This window comes from Microchirus variegatus (assembly GCF_963457635.1).
Source record: "Microchirus variegatus genome assembly, chromosome: 12".
NCBI lineage: Eukaryota > Metazoa > Chordata > Actinopteri > Pleuronectiformes > Soleidae > Microchirus > Microchirus variegatus.
In genome coordinates, this window is record NC_139813.1 from 28,706,674 (window position 1) to 28,729,288 (window position 22,615).

Here is a 22,615-nt window from a genome sequence, read left to right on the forward strand (position 1 = left end):
ACTGCTGCCCCCTGCTGGCTGAGCGTGGCTATGACAACACCGAGGAATCTGAAGTCTGAAGAAACTAAAACTAAATATAAATGATTTTATTTTTAAATTAAAAACACAAGCGTGATTAAGAATCAAGAAAGAACGAAGTTAAAAAGTATAAAAGTAAGAGAAAAGAGATTTTATTTCATTTACAGAACATTTACATTATTTACACCAGAATTCAGTTGAATTTTCAATCAAGAAATCACAACCGTCCCTTTAAATGCCAAATTATTCATGATGGACGACCTCGCTGCTCGGGACTCCGCCCCCTTAGTCACATGACATGTCCGTCCCTGCACAGAGGACGCCTCCTGGTGGTCGGGCGGAGGATCACTGTCCACCTCAACAATCTGAACAAAAACAACACGGAGAAATACAATGTTTGTGTTTCTGTGACGTTCTACTTTAACACGTTAGGGTTCTACTGTAACATTCTGTTGTAGGGTTCTACTGTAACGCTTTAGGGTTCTACTGTAACATTCTATAATAAGGTTCCACTGTAACGTTCTACTGTAACGTTCTACCTTAACACGTTAGGGTTCTACTGTAACATTCTATTGCAAGGTTCTACTGTAATGTTGTACTGTAAGGTTCCACTGTAACATTCTACTGTAAGGTTCTACTGTAGGGTTCCACTGTAAGGTTATACTGTAACATTCTACTGTAAGGTTCCACTGTAACGTTCTACTGAAGGGTACTACTGTAAGGTTCCACTGAAACATTCTACCGTAAAGCTCTGTTTTAGGGTTCTACTGCAGAGTTTTACTGTAAGGTTCTAGTGTCACCTTCTATTTTAGGGTTCTACTGTAATGTTTTACTGTAAGGTTCTATTGTAACGTTCTACTGTAAGGTCCTATTGTAACGTTCTAATGTAAGGTTCTATTGTAACGTTCTACTGTGAGGTTCTCCTGTAACGTTCTACTGTAAGGTTCTACTGTAACGTTCTAATGTAACGCTGTTTATCATAAAGTCATCTTCATGTACAGAGGGTTCTCGAGGACTGTTAGATTAATATCCCTGTTCTATGGTTTAAACTCTTCTTCACAACATCAGACGCAGCGACAAAAGCGTCATAAAACCATGTCTAACTTTAACAAACACAGACATGCTGCATATCCACAGAAAGGTCAGAAACTCAGCTAAAAGCTCATATAAACCATTCTTATGTTCAACAAACACAGTTAAAACACACATGGATCAAACAGAAGGAAGGGAAAAAACAGCGCACACGTTTAAAAGCGGCACCGGAGCGTCAGCGTGATTATGTAAACAAAACAAAAACGTGTCGACTGGACATCAGAGAATCTACAGATTCTAACGGTACCATTTTTATCGCTCTACGACCAAGATTCACAGATCCAGCCCCAAAATAAGAGCAAAACAACTGACTTTCAAGAAATACAAGCAGAAATGTTGTCTTACCTTTGCTGTTTATCAAAACAAGTTATTTCTCATGAAGAACTACACTTCCCAGCATGCTTTGGGGACAAATCCCGGTCTGATTGATCATTACAGAGCGACATTAGATCGCTCTGATTAGAGAAAGGCCAATGTCTGCACGAATGCGTCATATGCATTTGTCTTAAACTTTTATTGAGTTTTCACCTGTATATAGGAAAAAACAATCAACACAACAACAACACAATAACAATAATAACACAAAGACATTGACTGGAGATAGTCAGTACTACTGTTCAGTCCACTGTTCCATTTAGCATTTGTTCAGTTGGTGTCATGTCTCATGTAAATGTTTCCAAACACATTCTCTTTGAGTCTCAACAGGTTTGTCAATGTTTCCATAACAAAGATTTCTTGGTCAGTTTCTAACCACTAACCCTGATCCTGAAGCGTTCACATTGAGATGGTTTTCTTGCTGTGAGTAACACTTTAGTCTAAGTAAACCAAGTACCGATCTTCCTTCATTACAACATTCTCAATATTTCCAAGATACATCACTGGAAAGTATTTAGGATTTCATATCCCAAAACATCTTTTACAACCGAGTTAACATTTTTCCAGTATGTTCTCATTTCTGTACATTTGTGTGTTTGATCGGCCTCAGCGCTCACAGTCTCCAGCAGTGTTGTTGTTTAGCGAGTTGTCTGGATTTTACCTTTGGTGTTTGGTTCTTCCAGCAGAACTCTCTCCATATTAATGTTCATTGTGTCACACATGTGGTACCACACCTCCTCTTGTATTTGGATTTGTAGTTCTGTTTCCCTGGGTTAACCCTAACCCCTAACCCTTCTTTTTAGACCTGTAGTGACATATAAATAAAATTAAATGTGTTTTTAATAATTTGGTACCTTAGAAATCTCAAATGACACAGATGGTGCCAAACTGTGCCAAAGTGATAACGCCCAGACATCTCTTTACTAAAACCTCTGTAATTTCACTCTGCTTCATTTCAACAGCATCAGACTTCGCACAGCTCATGTCCACATGTTGTCACATGACCTCCATGTGTTTTTAAGCTCCTACTGCTGATTTTAAAGGTGATATTTGCTTTAAAATGCAAAATTTTTTTGGTGAGAGAAAAAAATCCTTCAGTGATGCTGTGTTCTATGTACATTTACTCTGACACAGTGACATCTACAGTGAAACTTACACCTCTGGTGGAATCTCACAAGTGTTATCTTTAGTTTGATACCAAGATAATCCACATAGAGCTTGTAACTGCAGAGATTTACTCTATTTAGTTTGGTCATTTTAGAGCAGGGACTCCACAAAGAGGCTCAGGGAAGAAGAGGTTAATAAAGTGTGTTTGTTAGTGACGCTCATGAAGCTCCGCCCCTGAAGCTCCGCCCACCCTGAATGACTCTCATTACCTTTGTGCAGCGACGTCGTCCTGACCCGACTCTCCTCCAGAGACAAGAAGCAGCCACTTCCTGTCTGTCCAGGGTCAAAGGTCACGGCTTCACCTGAGCCCACCTCACATGTGGTGATCGTGATGGGACCTCGTCCTGCCTTCAGGTGGATCTGGACCCTGTCCTGGTGTCAACAACAACAAGAGATGAAACAACAGCAACAAGAGATGAAACCACAACAACAACAACAAGAGATGAAACCACAACAACAGATGAAACAACAACAACAACAGATGAAACAACAACAACAAGAGATGAAACAACAACAAGAGATGAAACAACAACAACAACAACAACAACAACAACAACAACAACAAGAGATGAAACAACAACAAGAGATGAAACTAAATTAGGTCTGTCTCTGTGTTGTGTACCTGTGTTGTGTGTGTGTTGTGTACCTGTGTCTCTGTGTTGTGTGTCTGTTTTGTGTGTGTGTTGTCTGTGTTGTGTACCTGTGTAGGAGCAGGAACCTCCAGTTTTGTCTCCTCTGGAGCTCTGATGATGACGATGCTCTGCTCCTTCAGAACTGTGAGTCGTCTGATGTCGTGATGAGTGACGTAGGCTAACGTAGCACAGTTAAAGACTCATTGTGATGCTAACGTAGCACAGTTGAAGACTCATTGTTATGCTAACGTAGCACAGTTAAAGACTCATTGTTATGCTAACGTAGCACAGTTAAAGACTCATTGTGATGCTAACGTAGCACAGTTAAAGACTCATTGTTATGCTAACGTAGCACAGTTAAAGACTCATTGTGATGCTAACGTAGCACAGTTAAAGACTCATTGTTATGCTAACGTAACACAGTTAAAGACTCATTGTGATGCTAAAGTAGCACAGTTAAAGACTCATTGTGATGCTAACGTAGCACAGTTAAAGACTCATTGTGATGCTAACGTAGCACAGTTAAAGACTCATTGTGATGCTAACGTAGCACAGTTAAAGACTCATTGTGATGCTAACGTAGCACAGTTAAAGACTCATTGTGATGCTAACGTAGCACAGTTAAAGACTCATTGTGATGCTAACGTAGCACAGCTAAAGACTCATTGTGATGCTAACGTAGCACAGTTAAAGACTCATTGTGATGCTAACGTAGCACAGTTAAAGACTCATTGTGATGCTAACGTAGCACAGTTAAAGACTCATTGTGATGCCAACGTAGCACAGTTAAAGACTCATTGTGATGCTAACGTAGCACAGTTAAAGACTCATTGTGATGCCAACGTAGCACAGTTAAAGACTCATTGTGATGCTAAAGTAGCACAGTTAAAGACTCATTGTGATGCTAACGTAGCAAAGTTAAAGACTCATTGTGATGCTAAAGTAGCACAGTTAAAGACTCATTGTGATGCTAACGTAGCACAGTTAAAGACTCATTCTGATGCTAACGTAGCACAGTTAAAGACTCATTGTGATGCTAACGTAGCACAGTTAAAGACTCATTGTGATGCCAACGTAGCACAGTTAAAGACTCGTGGTGATGCCAACGTCTCTGTGGTGGCAGCAGCGCCCCCTGCAGACACACAAAGGATATGCAGAGTTGTCCACGTCGTCCGTCATGTCGAAGAGCTGCTGAGCACAGCTTTTGATCAGCTCGTCCAGAGTGTCCTCCACCTCCTTCAGCTTCTTCAGCTCCCTGTTCTCCAGGAGGAGCCACAAGGGAACCTCCCCTCTGCAGGAGGAGAGGAGGAGTCAGAGAGGAGGAGGGGCCACAGGGGAACCTCCCCTCTGCAGGAGGAGAGGAGGAGTCAGAGAGGAAGAGCAGTCAGAGAGGAGGAGGAGTCAGAGAGGAGGAGGAGCCACAGAGGAACCTCCCCTCTGCAGGAGGAGAGGAGGAGTCAGAGAGGAGGAGTCATATAGGAGGAGGAGTCATAGAGGAGGAGGAGGAGGAGGAGAGGAGGAGTGTCATAGAGGAGATCAGAGGACATGTGTCCATGACTCACGTCCAGCTGACCGTGTTGGACGAGTTCTTGTGCAGAAGTTTGAAGCCGACCAGGAAGTTGATGAGGTCACTGATTCTCTGTCTGCAGGTGTGAAGACTGTCGGCCGCATTCCAAACGTCCAGAGAACCTTCAGGAGACGTCAGCAACATCTGCAGGAAACGCCGAGTCAGCGTCCTCCAAGACATGTCTGAGAGAGAGAGAGGGTTACGTCTCTGTGGCCACGCCCCCTTCTCCTCCACTCACACGTGGCCACGCCCCTTCACTCACCATATCTTGAATCACTGTGATCTTCAGTCGATTGTTTTTCCTGTGACTCAGCAGAACTGGAAAACCAGAGAACATCAATAAAGACAAAGACTGGTTTTGAGCAGCAGGGGGCGCTCACAGCACAAACAGCTGTGAAACAACAGAGTCAGTATCTCACAGAACGTCACTCACCTGAGCCGAGCTGCTGCTGGAGGATTCTGTGGACCTTCAGAACCCTGGAGAACCAGAAGAAGACGTTTAAAGCAGGACGTTTGACATTTAAACAGGACTTTTGTAACATTGTAACGTTCTACTGAAACGTTCTAATATAAGGTTCTATTGTAACGTTCTACTGAAACGTTCTAATATAAGGTTCTATTGTAACGTTCTATTGTAACATTCTACTGTAACGTTCAGATGCAACATTCTAATATAAGGTTCTATTTTAAGATTCTACTGTAACGTTCTACTGTAACGTTCTATTGTAAGGTTCTATTGTAACTTTCTAATGTAAGGTTCAACTGTAACGTTCTATTGTAACGTTCTAATGTAAGGTTCTACTGTGAGGTTCTACTGTAATGTTCTATTCTAATGTTGTACTGCAAGGTTCTACTGTAACGTTCTATTGCAACATTCTAGTATAAGGTTCCATTTTAAGATTCTACTGTAAGGTTCTACTGTAACATTCTACTGCAATATTCTACTCTACTGTAACGTTCTATTGTAAGGTTCCATTGTAACATTCTACTGTAAGGTTCTATTGTAACGTTCTACTGTAACATTCTAATGTAAGGTACTACTGTAACGCCGTTTAGCATAAAGTCGTGCTTGATGTACAGAGAGCTGTAATGTTCTACTGTAAGGTTCTATTGTAACATTCTAATGTATGGTTCTACTGTGAGATTCTATTGTAACGTTATAATGTAAGGTTCTACTGTGAGGTTCTATTGTAACGTTCTAATGTAAGGTTCTACTGTAATGTTCTATTTTAACGTTCTAATGCAAGGTTCTATTGTAACGTTCTACTGTAAGGTTCCAATGTAACGTTCTACTGTGAGGTTCTATTGTAATGTTCTATTGTGACGTTCTAATGGAAGGTTCTACTGTGAGGTTCCATTGTAACGTTCTAATGTAAGGTTCTACTGTGAGGTTCTATTGTAATGTTCTATTGTAACATTCTAATGTAAGGTTCTATTGTAAGGTTCTACTGTGAGGTTCTAATGTAAGGTTCTACTGTAACGTTCTAATGTAAGGTCCTATTGTAACGTTCTAATGTAAGGTTCTACTGTGAGGTTCTATTGTAATGTTCTATTGTAACATTCTAATGTAAGGTTATATTGTAACGTTCTAATGTAAGGTTCTATTGTAACATTCTAATGTAAGGTTCTATTGTAAGGTTCTTTTGTAATGTTCTATTGTAACGTTCTAATGTAAGGTTCTATTGTAACGTTCTAATGTAAGGTTCTATTGTAATGTTCTATTGTAACATTCTAATGTAAGGTTCTAATGTAAGGTTCTATTGTAAGGCCATTTGTCATAAAGTCATCTTCATGTACAGAGGGTTCTGTATGTGGACCGTTAGATGAATATTCCTGTTCTATGAGCTAATAAACTGTGATCATGTGACGCTAACTAAGCTCCGCCCACACTCAATGACTCTTATCAAAACTACTCTGACTCTTACTAAACTCCTCCTCCTTCATCAGAGGAGGAGGAGTCAGATGTGGATGAAGATGTAATGACAGTAAACCAGTGTCAGACCTGCTGTGGATCATCATCATCATCATCATCATCATCTCCACAGGCTCCAGTGGTCCACTCCTCCTCCTCCTCCTTCTCCTCCTCCTCCTTCTCCTCCTCCTTCTCCTCCTCCTCCTCCTCCTCTGAGGACTCTGCTCTCCATGGACTGATGAGGCCCAGCGGTGCGTTCAGGTACGGGGGCATGATGGGAATGGCGTCCTTCTTCACCTTGTTGTTGAAGATGTCCTCAGGCAGGAAGTGGTCCTCACAGATGACGTGTTGCTCTGCGACGTCGTGTTTGTCCGGCTCCCTCAGAGCCGCAAGCCACACCTACACAAGCACATGTCAGTCACGTGACAGGCTCCGCCCCCTTTAATCAAAGGGACAGTTCAGGTGTTTTTGGACTCCACGGCTACAAGATGCGTTCAAGGAACCGTGTTCACGTCGACATATTTACAAACAAGTCACGAGGTCACAGGAGAATTATGTTTGTTCTAACAATCCATTATTAACCAACTACACAAGTTAAATTATTCAAATGAGTGTTTGTCCCGCTGTCCCCCGTGGACATGTCCCCACCCAGAGTCCCCATGTCCCTCCCGCTGTCCCCCGCGGACACGTCCCTCCCCGGTGTCCCCCGTAGACACGTCCCTCCCGCTATCCCTCGTAAACACGTCCCTCCCGGTGTCCCCCCCGCGGACACGTCCCTCGTTGTGTCCCCCGTAGACATGTCCCTCCCGCGGACACGTCCCTCCCGCTGTCCCTCCCGCGGACACGTCCCTCCCGGTGTCCCTCGCGGACACGTCCCTCCCGGTGTCCCTCGCGGACACGTCCCTCTCGTACCTTGACTGTCCCCGGGTCTCTGGGCAGGTTGAAGAACCTCTTCGTGGGTCTGTGGATGATCCGGTTCACGGTCCTGATCCGGTTCGGACACGCGGACACGATACATTTGAACATGTTGACGTTTGTTCTGCGTTCAAACACAACGAGCCGCGCGTGAACGATCCGCGTTCACACCGGAAATACACGAGTCTGTGACCCGGATGTACAAGAAAGGACGGAAACAACAACCCAGCAGCGGTGCGCCCTCTACCGGCCGCCGTAGATACTTGCCGGGAAAACATGTTCAAATTCACATTAAAACAACTTTATTTACAAAGACAACGAGTACAAATGATACATGTACATATGTACATGTGTATATATACACAAACACATGTACATGTGTATGTGTATATATACTGTGTACACATATACACATGTACATGTGTATGTGTATATATACTGTGTACACATATACACATGTACATGTGTATGTGTATGTGTATGTGTATGTGTATATATACTGTGTATACATATACACATGTACATCTGTACAAAACTGTTTCATGTGGAAATGAAGGTATGTTGAATCTTCTCTCTGTCCACTAGATGGTGCCAGACACGCGTCTCATAGAGTGTCAACATGTCCTCAATCATGTCTTCAGAGCTCACAGAGGACATGTCCTCAGAAATGTCCTCACAATATCTATCATTCTTTAATGTTTACAGTCTTTAAAGTGTGTGTGTGTGTGTGTGTGTGTGTGTGTGTGTGTGTGTGTGTGTGTGTTACATTATTATTATTATATCATTAAATATCATGGTAAAATAAGTTATTATTTGTATTAATTATTTATTAAAATGGGCGGGGCATCGTGTCCCCACATAGGATTAAACTCCGCCCACTGCATGAAAAAGACGAGCTGATTTACATTTACACAGTCCAGAGAGGACAGGAGTGTCCATGTCCTGTCCTCCTCTTGTCCTCATGTCCTCTCTGTCCTCTTGTCCTCTTGTCCTCATGTCCTCTCTGTCCTCATGTCTTCTTGTCCTCCTGTCCTCTGTCCTCCTCTTGTCCTCATGTCCTCTTGTCCTCATGTCCTCTCTGTCCTCATGTCTTCTTGTCCTCCTGTCCTCTGTCCTCCTCTTGTCCTCATGTCCTCTCTGTCCTCATGTCCTCTTGTCCTCATGTCCTCATGTCCTCATGTCCTCATGTCCTCTCTGTCCTCATGTCCTCTCTGTCCTCATGTCTTCTTGTCCTCTTGTCCTCTTGTCCTCATGTCCTCTTGTCCTCCTCTTGTCCTCTTGTCCTCAGGTCAGCTGTCTCAGTGAGTGATGGCTCCTCCTCCTCCTCTCCCAGAATGCACCTCTGCTTCTCTGCAGTCGTATTTCTGTCGTTTTCTTCACTGACGATTTTTCATCTCTGACGAAAAAAAACACATCGTGACAATAATTGTGTTCATGTGTTTTTTACGTGTTCTAGTGTGTGTTCTCCTGTGTGTTCTCCTGTGTGTTCTCCTGTGTGTTCTCCTGTGTGTTCTCCTGTGTGTTCTAGTGTGTGTTCTCCTGTGTGTTCTCCTGTGTGTTCTAGTGTGTGTTCTAGTGTGTGTTCTCCTGTGTGTTCTCCTGTGTGTTCTCCTGTGTGTTCTAGTGTGTGTTCTCCTGTGTGTTCTCCTGTGTGTTCTAGTGTGTGTTCTCCTGTGTGTTCTAGTGTGTGTTCTCCTGTGTGTTCTCCTGTGTGTTCTCCTGTGTGTTCTCCTGTGTGTTCTCCTGTGTGTTCTCCTGTGTGTTCTAGTGTGTGTTCTCCTGTGTGTTCTCCTGTGTGTTCTCCTGTGTGTTCTAGTGTGTGTTCTCCTGTGTGTTCTCCTGTGTGTTCTCCTGTGTGTTCTCCTGTGTGTTCTAGTGTGTGTTCTCCTGTGTGTTCTAGTGTGTGTTCTCCTGTGTGTTCTAGTGTGTGTTCTCCTGTGTGTTCTAGTGTGTGTTCTCCTGTGTGTTCTAGTGTGTGTTCTCCTGTGTGTTCTAGTGTGTGTTCTCCTGTGTGTTCTCCTGTGTGTTCTCCTGTGTGTGTTCTCCTGTGTGTTCTAGTGTGTGTTCTCCTGTGTTCTAGTGTGTGTTCTCCTGTGTGTTCTAGTGTGTGTTCTCCTGTGTGTTCTCCTGTGTGTTCTCCTGTGTGTTCTCCTGTGTGTTCTAGTGTGTGTTCTCCTGTGTTCTAGTGTGTGTTCTCCTGTGTGTTCTAGTGTGTGTTCTCCTGTGTGTTCTAGTGTGTGTTCTCCTGTGTGTTCTAGTGTGTGTTCTCCTGTGTGTTCTAGTGTGTGTTCTCCTGTGTGTTCTAGTGTGTGTTCTCCCGTGTGTTCTCCTGTGTGTTCTCCTGTGTGTTCTAGTGTGTGTTCTCCTGTGTTCTAGTGTGTGTTCTCCTGTGTGTTCTAGTGTGTGTTCTCCTGTGTGTTCTAGTGTGTGTTTTCCTGTGTGTTCTAGTGTGTGTTCTCCTGTGTGTTCTAGTGTGTGTTCTCCTGTGTGTTCTCGTGTGTGTTCTCCTGTGTGTGCTAGTGTGTGTTCTCCTGTGTGTTCTAGTGTGTGTTCTAGTGTGTGTTCTCCTGTGTGTTCTAGTGTGTGTTCTAGTGTGTGTTCTCCTGTGTGTTCTCCTGTGTGTTCTCCTGTGTGTTCTAGTATGTGTTCTAGTGTGTGTTCTCCTGTGTGTTCTAGTGTGTGTTCTCCTGTGTGTTCTAGTGTGTGTTCTCCTGTGTGTTCTAGTGTGTGTTCTCCTGTGTGTTCTCCTGTGTGTTCTAGTGTGTGTTCTCCTTTGTGTTCTCCTGTGTGTGTGTGATTGTCTTCTTGTGTGTTCTCCTGTGTGTTCTCCTGTGTGTTCTAGTGTGTGTTCTCCTGTGTGTTCTCTTGTGTGTTCTCCTGTGTGTTCTCCTGTGTGTTCTAGTGTGTGTTCTCCTGTGTGTTCTCTTGTGTGTTCTTGTGTGTTCTCCTGTGTGTTCTCCTGTGTGTTCTCCTGTGTGTTCTAGTGTGTGTTCTCCTGTGTGTCCTAGTGTGTGTTCTCCTGTGTGTTCTCCTGTGTGCTCTAGTGTGTGTTCTAGTGTGTGTTCTCCTGTGTGTTCTAGTGTGTGTTCTCCTGTGTGTTCTAGTGTGTGTTCTCCTGTGTGTTCTAGTGTGTGTTCTAGTGTGTGTTCTCCTGTGTGTTCTAGTGTGTGTTCTCCTGTGTGTTCTCCTGTGTGTTCTAGTGTGTGTTCTCCTGTGTGTTCTCCTGTGTGTTCTCCTGTGTGTTCTCCTGTGTGTTCTCCTGTGTGTTCTCCTGTGTGTTCTAGTGTGTGTTCTCCTGTGTGTTCTCCTGTGTGTTCTCGTGTGTGTTCTCCTGTGTGTGCTAGTGTGTGTTCTCCTGTGTGTTCTAGTGTGTGTTCTAGTGTGTGTTCTCCTGTGTGTTCTAGTGTGTGTTCTAGTGTGTGTTCTCCTGTGTGTTCTCCTGTGTGTTCTCCTGTGTGTTCTAGTATGTGTTCTAGTGTGTGTTCTCCTGTGTGTTCTAGTGTGTGTTCTCCTGTGTGTTCTAGTGTGTGTTCTAGTGTGTGTTCTCCTGTGTGTTCTAGTGTGTGTTCTCCTGTGTGTTCTCCTGTGTGTTCTAGTGTGTGTTCTCCTTTGTGTTCTCCTGTGTGTGTGTGATTGTCTTCTTGTGTGTTCTCCTGTGTGTTCTCCTGTGTGTTCTAGTGTGTGTTCTCCTGTGTGTTCTCTTGTGTGTTCTCCTGTGTGTTCTCCTGTGTGTTCTAGTGTGTGTTCTCCTGTGTGTTCTAGTGTGTGTTCTTGTGTGTTCTCCTGTGTGTTCTCCTGTGTGTTCTCCTGTGTGTTCTAGTGTGTGTTCTCCTGTGTGTCCTAGTGTGTGTTCTCCTGTGTGTTCTCCTGTGTGCTCTAGTGTGTGTTCTAGTGTGTGTTCTCCTGTGTGTTCTAGTGTGTGTTCTCCTGTGTGTTCTAGTGTGTGTTCTCCTGTGTGTTCTAGTGTGTGTTCTAGTGTGTGTTCTCCTGTGTGTTCTAGTGTGTGTTCTCCTGTGTGTTCTCCTGTGTGTTCTAGTGTGTGTTCTCCTGTGTGTTCTAGTGTGTGTTCTAGTGTGTGTTCTCCTGTGTGTTCTAGTGTGTGTTCTCCTGTGTGTTCTAGTGTGTGTTCTCCTGTGTGTTCTCTTGTGTGTTCTAGTGTGTGTTCTCCTGTGTGTTCTCTTGTGTGTTCTCCTGTGTGTTCTCCTGTGTGTTCTCCTGTGTGTTCTTGTGTGTTCTCCTGTGTGTGTTGATTGTGTTCTTACAGCGTTAGCGTCTGGACTGAGCAGAACCTCACACACTGGTGGTCCTGTATGTTCTCACAGAGGCAGCGGTTCACTTCCCTCCTGAATCTCACTGATCCAAACCCGTACGGAACCACGTGACTGAAAGAACCAAACAGAACCTGTTACACTTCCTGTCGCTGTGTTCCAGTTGTCGTCGGAAGTCAGATCTAGAAAGTTGGAGAACCCTCACGTGACAAACGTTTTAACTTTACAACACGTTTTTAATCAAATGAAAGAGTAAACGTCTCTGTCTCTGTGGACGGACGTTGTGTCTTAATGAGACCACAGAGACAAGTGTCTCCAGATGTTGGAATGTGTCCAAAACAAGAGGGAAATAAAACCTCAAATGTGTTTATTCTAAACGTACGTGTCCACGTCTCTGTCCACTTCTTATGCTCTCGTGTTGCCTTCACTGACTCTCAGGTTATTTATTTCTGCTCTCGTGTTGCCTTCACTGACTCTCTGGTTATTTATTCTCCTGCTCTCGTGTTGCCTTCACTGACTCTCGGGTTATTTATTTCCCTGCTCTCGTGTTGCCTTCACTGACTCTCTGGTTATTTATTTCCCTGCTCTCGTGTTGCCTTCACTGACTCTCGGGTTATTTATTCTCCTGCTCTCGTGTTGCCTTCACTGACTCTCGGGTTATTTATTCTCCTGCTCTCGTGTTGCCTTCACTGACTCTCAGGTTATTTATTTCTGGTCTCGCGTTGCCTTCACTGACTCTCTGGTTATTTATTCTCCTGCTCTCGTGTTGCCTTCACTGACTCTCTGATTATTTATTTCTGCTCTCGTGTTGCCTTCACTGACTCTCTGGTTATTTGTTTCTGCTCTTGTGTTGCCTTCACTGACTCAGGTTTTTTATTTCTGGTCTCGTGTTCCCTTCACTGACTCTCAGGTTATTTATATCTGCTCTCGTGTTGCCTTCACTGACTCTCTGGTTATTTATTTCTGGTCTCGTGTTGCCTTCACTGACTCTCAGGTTATTTATTTCTGCTCTCGTGTTGCTTTCACTGACTCTCTGGTTATTTATTTCTGGTCTCGTGTTGCCTTCACTGACTCTCTGGTTATTTATTCTCCTGCTCTCGTGTTGCCTTCACTGACTCTCAGGTTATTTATTCTCCTGCTCTCGTGTTGCCTTCACTGACTCTCAGGTTATTTGTTTCTGCTCTCGTGTTGCCTTCACTGACTCTCTGATTATTTGTTTCTAGTCTCGTGTTGCCTTCACTGACTCTCAGGTTATTTATTTCTGCTCTCGTGTTGCCTTCACTGACTCTCTGATTATTTGTTTCTAGTCTCGTGTTGCCTTCACTGACTCTCAGGTTATTCATTTCTGCTCTCGTGTTGCCTTCACTGACTCTCTGATTATTTGTTTCTAGTCTCGTGTTGCTTTCACTGACTCTCAGGTTATTTATTTCTGCTCTCGTGTTGCCTTCACTGACTCTCTGATTATTTGTTTCTAGTCTCGTGTTGCCTTCACTGACTCTCTGATTATTTGTTTCTAGTCTCGTGTTGCCTTCACTGACTCACAGGTCAAAGGTCAACTTTTCAAAATAAGTTATTAAATATAAAAACTCTGACTTTTATAAAAGTAAATAGAACTAAAGTCTGTGATCTACGACTTTGAACTGTAGAGGGCAGCGTTCCTCGCCTGACTGCAGGAAGTCATTATCATTGTTATTATTGTTGTTATTATTGTTAGAAGAAGGTCTTTATGACGAGTCACCACCTTTAAAGACTTCCTAAGGTTCCGCGGTGGTTCAGTGGGTTGATCCGGACGTGGATCACAGGGTTCAGTGGTTTGATTTAATCACAGCAGCGTCGTTAAAAAAGCTCTTAACGATGAAAGCAGGAAGTTCACCACACGCTAAGTTTAGGCTAACGCTATTTCTGTTTCACTCTTTTCTCTAATTACGTCTCACACTTTAGTCGTTAGTGGACGAGGAAACGCTGAAGAATCTCTTCGCTTTACGCCTGATGATATCGTGATAATATGGTGCGTGACTTAAATAGCGTGACTTAAATAGCGTGATAATATCGTGATATTACCATGATAATAGCGTGATAATACCGTGATAATATGGTAGCGTGACCTAAATATCGTGATAATATGGTAATAATACGGTAGCCTGACTTAAATATGGTGATAATATCAGTCAGTGAAGGGGTGACCTTTGACCTTTGACCTTTGACCTCACCCCGGCGTGTCCACCCACACGATGCCGATGTGACAGAAGAAAACGCACTCGTTATCTTTGTGGTTTTCACACGAACAGCGTTTCTCTCTCCGGGGGGCCTCATGGACGAGCTGCACCAGGGGGCCCTGCTCCGCGGTGAGGCCCTGCTCCGCGGTGAGGCCTGCCGTGGAGAAAACACAGGAGGAGGAGTTAATGATTACCTGAACGACCAGGGGGCGGAGCTACATTCACCTGGCGTCTGTCGGTTTATCTGTTTATCAGCTTTGATTCATCTGTCTAACATCAGAGCCACAGGGGGCGCTGTGTCAATCACTGTGACATAGGAACAAAGGCCCAGTCACGCTGTGGACAGGTCAACTGTTTAGAGTGTCCACCTGGAGAACCCGGAGAACCAAGAGAACCTGGAGAACCCGGAGAACCCAGAGAACCAAGAAACCAAAAGAACACAGAGAAACAAGAAAACCAAGAGAACCTGGAGAAACAAGAGAACCAAAAGAACACAGAGAACACAGAAAACCAAGAGAAAAAGAGAACCAGGAGAACACAGAGAACCCGGAGAACACAATGAACCAAGATAACACAGAGAACATGGAGAACCCAGAGAACACAGAGAAACAAGAGTACACAGAGAATCAAGAAAACCCAGAGAACACGGAGAACCAAGAGAACCAAGAGAACACAGAGAACCAAGAGAACACAGAGAAACAAGAGAACCAAGAGAACACAGAGAAACAAGAGAACACAGAGAACACAGAGAACACAGAGAAACAAGAGAACCAAGAGAACACAGAGAACCAAAAGAACAAAGAGAACCAAGAGAACACGGAAAAACAAGAGAACCTAGAGAACACAGAGAACACGGAAAAACAAGAGAAGCTAGAGAACACAGAGAACACGGAGAACCAAGAGAACACAGAGAAATGAGAAACAAGGGAACACAGAGAACCAAGAGAACCAAGAGAACACAGATAAACAAGAGAAACAAGAGAACCCAGTGAGTGAATGTGTGTGTGTGTGTGTGTGTGTGTGTGTGTGTGTGTGTCTTACCTTCACACTGATGGAACATCATTATCGTCGCAGCCACGAGACAAACATGAGTCCAATCCATCGTCTTCACAGCGGTCAACAACAACAACAACACAACGATGTTTACAACAACAACAACAACAACAACAGGAAATTAAAAAAAGATCCTGGAGAAACTGAATGAAGAAGAAAAGTCTCCTAAAGGTCATGTGATGTGTTCAGGTGACAGGAGCTGACTGAGGAGGAGGAGGAGGAGGAGGAGAAGGAGGAGGAGGAGGAGCTGACTGAGGAGGAGGAGCTGACTGAGGAGGAGGAGGAGGAGGAGGAAGAGGAGGAGCTGACTGAGGAGGAGGAGGAGCTGACTGAGGAGGAGGAGGAGGAGAAGGAGGAGGAGGAGCTGACTGAGGAGGAGGAGGAGGAGGAGGAGCTGACTGAGGAGGAGGAGGAGGAGAAGGAGGAGGAGGAGGAGGAGCTGACTGAGGAGGAGGAGGAGGAGGAGGAGGAGCTGACTGAGGAGGAGGAGGAGGAAGAGGAGGAGGAGGAGCTGACTGAGGAGGAGGAGGAGGAGCTGACTGAGGAGGAGGAGGAGGAGGAGCTGACTGAGGAGGAGGAGGAGGAGACACCTCCATCAGTCACTGCCTCTCACACACACACACACACACACACACATCTGTGGTGAGGTTCCTTCACCTCCTCGTCTTCTATTCTGAGAACGTCTGGATCAAAGTGAGAGAACAGGAAGACGCCGTGGTGTCTTTGATCTTTACAGGAAACACTTTAATGAGGAGACACACACACACACACACACACACACACACACACACACACACACACACACACACACACACACACACACACACACACACACACACACACACACACACACACACACACACACACACACACACGCATTCTTGTACTTGCTGCATAGTGAGGACCGGGTAAAAGTGCTGCAGAGTGAGGACCAGCCTTTCCACTTTATAAATCAAGACAAAAATACCATTTCTGGACAGTAGATGTCACCCCAAACCTATACACCCCTTGAGATTGAGTAAAAAGAAAAGATTCAGAATAAAGTTTTTCATCAACAATGTGAGGACCAGATTATCATTGAGTGTAAACATCGTCTCGAAGTGTTTCACAGTCAATATCAACCAAGATAATATTTAATCTGGGATTATTGAGGGCAGATTTGAAATAATGAAATCATTTTCTTCCAAAAATAGCTGCTAAATACTCCTACTTCCTCATTTAGTGATAAATCCAGTTCCATATTTAATATACAATTGTGTGATGTAAACTTTTAAAATATGTTATCTCATTAGACCATAAATTTTTTTTATTATGAATGAAAAAATAAATGGTGACCTTGATATTTGATTTTTAAATATTAATGAAAAGGTAAATCTGAAAAGTCATTACATACTGATTAAAGAAGGACATTCAGTCAGACTCAAGTTCGGAACAGCAAATTCCCACAATTTATTGCAAAATATAGAATAAAATTGGCAATGATTGAAACAGGTTGCTTCAACAAGCCTGTCACTTCTGCCTAGCAACAGCAGACAAAAAACCCTGAAGAGGTTGTGATTCCACTTTATAACGTCTGACAATTCTGCATGATTGTCTCAACATTTGCTACTTCCCATATAAAAAAAGGTAAGTGTGCAAATGTGCAATATACAAATATGAAAAAGAAAAAATAAGAATTTAAATGAATATTGTGGGTGACAATTATACCAGCTGAGGTCATTAAAAGGTCAAATAAATGAGTCTCATATCAGAGTCTCCACTGAACAAAAAAACTCATCGGTGAAGAAAACGATCTCAAACTAACTTTGCTCGTCGCTGCTCGACAAAAACAAACAGTCTGTCACTTGTGACGCGCAACAGCAGACAAAAACAAGCTAAGACGCGGAGAACATCTAACCTCATCACAGGATGATAACCAGCAATCCTCATGTCTTCAGAAGTTAAGCTTCTTCTTCACTTTAGCAATTTCATGACAGACATAGTATTTGACGTCTTTCCATGTCCTATTGTTGAGGGCAGGAGACGCTTTACTTATGCATCGCTGACAGGCATTTTTCCCTGGTACCTTCCTTAGAGCAACAAACTTAGCCATCCTTCGAAGCACCTCAGTCCTCTCCTCAGCAGTCCAGGGTCTCTTTATGGACACTTGTGGAGCATCTAGAAATCAAAAATAGATCAGAATATAGAATGGTTAAACTATCCAATCCAATCCAACTTTATTTATAAAGCACTTTAAAAACAACAACAGCTGAAACAAAGTGCTGTACATCATAAATAAAACAAGTAAAACATACAAATGTGTGACCTAATAGACCTAAGAACAATCAACAAAAATACTGTATTGACTGTATACTGTATATAGAATTTGGAGGAATATTATCTAATCAACTTCAAGGGAAGCTCAGTGTCTCTGGCAGTCAGTGGAGCAGTGAGCTGAAAGCATAGAAATATGCATGATGGTTTTGTGTCTCAATCCCATGCACAATTTGAGAGTGAAGTATATAAACAAATATCAGCCCATTGTTTGTTATTTGATCATCGATATAGCCCATTTGCATTTGTACATATTATATACTGAAAATAAAAACACTGTGATAGCATACGTTAGTTTTGTTGGGGGGACAGAGCGGTGGGCAGAGTTGATGTATAACTGGGTCTGAAATGAGCTTCCTCTGTTTCAAAGACCAGTAACTGTCTAAAATTAATAAACAAGTCCAGTTTGTACTGATTTAATGGATTTCGGATAACTAGTGAATGTCCAGATATTCTTTAGCTTGTTAAAAAAATAAACATACCATCATGGTGTTTCTTATGTCGCTTAACAGCTAAATGCGTTGATGTGATGCGTTGCTCTTCTCCATCTGAGTCATATTATATTAGTCCATTGAATTAAAGATTCACTTTCAGAACACATCTGTATATTATCTGGACTCACCTCCATCTTCATCATCATCACATTCGTCAACATCAGCATCACACCCATCATCATCATCATCTGCAGTCTTCTTTACCCTCTTGGGTTTTGTGGTGTTCGTGTGTCGCTCTTTTCCATCTGACAAAAAATATATCAACACTGTTAACATAAGATAAACTTAAACCCACAAAGTGGAAATTCACTTGTTACAGCAGCAAAAAGACAGTTAAGACAGGCAGACAGTAAAATTAGACAGCACAAAACAAGCAAGGGATTAGAGAAAGATAAGTGATAGTTCGGAATTTTGGACATAAGACCTATTTGCTGAGTTTGCTGGTGCTATGGCTAGCGCAAGTCAATGATACACGTTAGCATGGCATTAAAAACACTCATACCGACTCCACAGTGCACCTGAGGCAAATCAGTTGTAACGGCAGACTATCGATGTACATATCTGTGTTGATAGAATAATATTTGAAAGAAAACCAACCTTGCAATTTGAAGGATTTATGTCTCAGCATCAGCAGCGCGTCATACTTTCTGTTAGGCTATGGCAGCGGCGGACTTATTCCGCTGCTGCTGAGAAAGTAGTCCCTCAAAAATTCATGCGATGCAAGGTTAGTTTTGTTTCAAATATTATTCTATCAACACAGATATGTACATCGATAGTCTGCCGTTACAATTGATTTGCCTCCAGTGAACTGTGGAGTCGGTATGAGTGTTTCTAATGCTATGCTAGCGTGTACCATTGACTTGCGCTAGCCATAGCATCAGCGAACTCGGCAACTAGAAGAACTGAATGAAATTTCTTGAAAACGTCTCCATCACACCGGCTGAGTTGGAAAATAGGTCTGATGTTCAAAATTCCGAACTATCCCTTTAAATACAGAAAAAAACACTGCATTATGTGAACATTACATTAGAGAAATATTGCATGTTGTAGTGTAAATAAATGTGTATACAGACAGTAAGAATACAATAAGAATATAAATACTTCCAATACTAATTATTACTAATTAATACTAATTATGATTATTGCACAGGATGGTGGGGGTAGTAGTGGTGTTGTAGTGCAAGTGAAGGTGTTTACAGGGTTACATTAAGAGTTGTAAAATCTGACAGCAGTCGGGAGGAATGACCTGCAGTACCGTTCCTTTTTGCACCACGGGTATCAAGTCAATCATTATGTTTTCTTTAAGATAATATCAATTGATTTGCATTCATACTGTTGTTGACATGTCAGGACTTACCCACATCATCACTAGCATCATCATTTTCACGTGTACGATTAGTTTTGACTCTGTTGAGGTGGTGAGCAGGTGGACTTGGGTTGGACGTACATGGCAGATCATCTGATAGGACAACATATGTTAATACAAACATATCTACATGTATGTTAATCATCGTTTCAAATGCTTTGTGTTTAATGAACACGGGCTAAATATGTGGATTTTTTGAAGCGCTAAAATACATAAACAAGAGTGCAAATGTTATTTTCATGCTAGCTTAAAGCTTTGTGTAAAGAGCATTTGTTATTATTGTACTCTTCTTTTGAAAATATTGCCCACTTTTTTGTCAAATGTTCAGTGTCAGGACTTACCCACAACATCATCATCATGGCTTTGTGTTAAAGCATGCGTAGGGAATGGGCTTGGTAGATCATCATCTAGTTAGAAAGGATATTTTAGTGCCGTAGACCTTATGCATTATAGAGTCATCTTACAGCTTAAAAAGTGAAGAACACAAGGTGAACAGAATTAGCACTTTGATCGTAAGCCAATGTGAAAATAAACTTGATTAATATTGTCAGTAAATATTTTCCAGAGGAGATAATTGTCCAATTACCAGTTTCAGCTCTGCCGCAATAGAACATTTAGTAAATTATTTCCCACTTTGGAGGAAATTAGATGATAAAATTTAACACGAGTGGAAACCACTGTGATTGACAGCTGGTATCATTCAATTGGAGCCTGGTTGCAGGTCCTTCCTCTAACTTATGGTTGCAAATTGTCAACATGGCACTATGGTGGCTACGATGGACGATGTCATTGTTGTCAACATTTTCTGACATTTTATCTAAATCTTAGATTCTGCTTTAATAGCCAGCTAAAATGTTGTTAGATCACATATATCTTTAAGACCTGTGACACATTTGTCAAGCTCCTTAACAGCCAACACAAATCGCCCCAGTTCTCTCATCTTCTGTGCAATGTAACTATGCTGCGATTGATCACGGCCTTTTTTTGCAAACAGTGCGTTGCCATATGTACAAATCATTTCATCAGCCCTGATATGGGAGTTCTGATCTTGCATCATACCATGAATGATCTTCTGAATGAGTTGTGAGGAAGCTTTGTGTACTTGTATTTTTTACCTTGCACTGTCTCCACTTTCTTCAACATTACATAACAGTTTTGGCATAAGACGAAGACTTTAACATTATGCTGCCAGTTTCCCTTATTGTGAAGGGATTCTGAAAATGTCCTCCTTTGCTTGGACCCTGGTGGGGAACTCAAGGCTTTGTCACATCTAGAGTCCATCGCATTAGACCCTTCCACCTGGGGGGAGAGTAAAGTTATTCATGCAACAGCTTAAACCTTAAAGACATCTGTTGATGAGTGAGGTAGTCTGGCATTGTCAGTGCTACCTGTAGGTGATTCAGTTAAGAGAAGCAGCGCTGTACTTATCTGAATCTACTGCAGGTAGCACTATCTATGCTAACTATCTTTGATGAACCCCAATTCCAAAGAAGTTCAGATGTTGTGTAAAAGACAAATTACAATTATTTGCTGATTATTTGACTAATTGAATACACTTGGAAGACAAGATATTTAATGTTCAAATTTATTTTGTTTTAATAATATCTGAAAACAATGATTACAAGGTCTGGATGAATGAAAATGAATTAATGACAGTCAAAAATAATGTATAAAGCTTTCTTACCTCTGACTCTACAAGGAGCACATCCTGTTCAGATGAGTGGTGGTCTTCTTTGGATCCAGGGTGGTCCACTGGATTACCCATCTCTACCTCAGAGTCCTGTATAGAAGTGCAGAAAAATGGGTTAATGTGATTATTGATGTGATTTGACTGTTAACACCTCAAAATGCTCATTTAGTGATATATTAAAACAATGATTACAAGTTCTGGATGAATGAAAATGAATTAATGACAGTCAAAAATAATTTATAAAGCTTTCTTACCTCTGACTCTACAAGGAGCACATCCTGTTCAGATGAGTGGTGGTCTTCTTTGGATCCAGGGTGGTCCACTGGATTACCCATCTCTACCTCAGAGTCCTGTATAGAAGTGCAGAAAAATGGGTTAATGTGATTATTGATGTGATTTGACTGTTAACACCTCAAAATGCTCATTTAGTGATATATTAAAACAATGATTACAAGTTCTGGATGAATGAAAATGAATTAATGACAGTCAAAAATAATTTATAAAGCTTTCTTACCTCTGACTCTACAATGAGCACATCCTGTTCAGATGAGTGGTGGTCTTTTCTGGATCCAGGGTGGTCCACTGGATTACCCATCTCTGCCTCAGAGTCCTGTATAGCAGTGCAGAAAAGCGGGTTTATGTGATTATTGATGTGATGTGTTATTATTCCTGTACATTTTTTACATGAATGAGTCACAAAAGTGGAAACTGCTTAGCAGCTAAGCTAAAGTTAGTTCAGCTCATTGGAGATGACAAACACTCTAGGATCTCTGAGGTATAAACAACTGGAGAACAGAGCAGCATTTTCTACTGTACTACTCTGCTGCTCCTGTTGTTGCAAAGACACAAAATAATCACACAATCCACAGCAGATCATTTAACCTACATCACGACACCTTACCTCAATTATTTAAGCAATTTACATTTTCTGAGAGATGATGTGCTCTTTTGTTTTTAAAACAACGAGCCTTGTTCAAAATACTCTGAACTGTGTCTTTAATTTTGGAAAGAAAAAAAGCAAAGCAATATGATTTAGTTGTTTATAAATTCAGTGTTGTATTTTTAGAGCCACAGACAGTCTTTGTTGTGACTGAATAATGTGCATAATGTAAATATAATATCTAAAGTATTAATGTAAAACATCCCATTTATTTGTGGTAAAAAAAAATACATTCACATGTTCTGACCCTGTTTTAGTGTTTTACACTTTATTCTGTGGTTAAATCTGAGGAAACCTCTCCATGCTGTTAGCTGCTGTTAGCTATGTTAGCCTAGCTGTGGCCTGGCCTACAAGAAAAAGACACGCGCATGACCTCGTTAACTGCTAAAACATTTAAATAATATATTATTAGTATAACACTAACAAACAGTCAGTAAAGTAAAAAAAAAAAGAAACTTACCTGTGGTTTTGAATGAGCCGCCTCACGACTTCTGAGCGTCTTAATCCTCCTGAATCTGTGCATGTGAAGCTGAATCTGTGCACGTGAAGTGCAGGTGCAGAGTGACGTCAGCTCCACCCCCTCAGGGAGCGCTCTGA

The 22,615-nt window shown here is 42.2% G+C and overlaps 1 protein-coding gene across 1 annotated transcript; it reads right to left on the bottom strand.

The window, feature by feature from the left end:
- Positions 1-271: 271 nt before the first annotated feature.
- On the bottom strand, positions 272-7,824 carry LOC310934893 (transcription factor E2F6-like). The gene is made up of 9 exons (XM_083898693.1): positions 7,676-7,824; positions 6,854-7,162; positions 5,285-5,328; positions 5,114-5,169; positions 4,847-5,033; positions 4,438-4,575; positions 3,353-3,467; positions 2,862-3,024; positions 272-383 (listed from the first exon to the last, which is right to left on the bottom strand). Exons 1-9 carry the CDS (start codon positions 7,787-7,789, stop codon positions 376-378), a joined length of 1,134 nt encoding a protein of 377 aa, XP_083754819.1. The 5' UTR covers positions 7,790-7,824; the 3' UTR covers positions 272-375.
- Between the last annotated feature and the right edge of the window lie 14,791 nt (positions 7,825-22,615).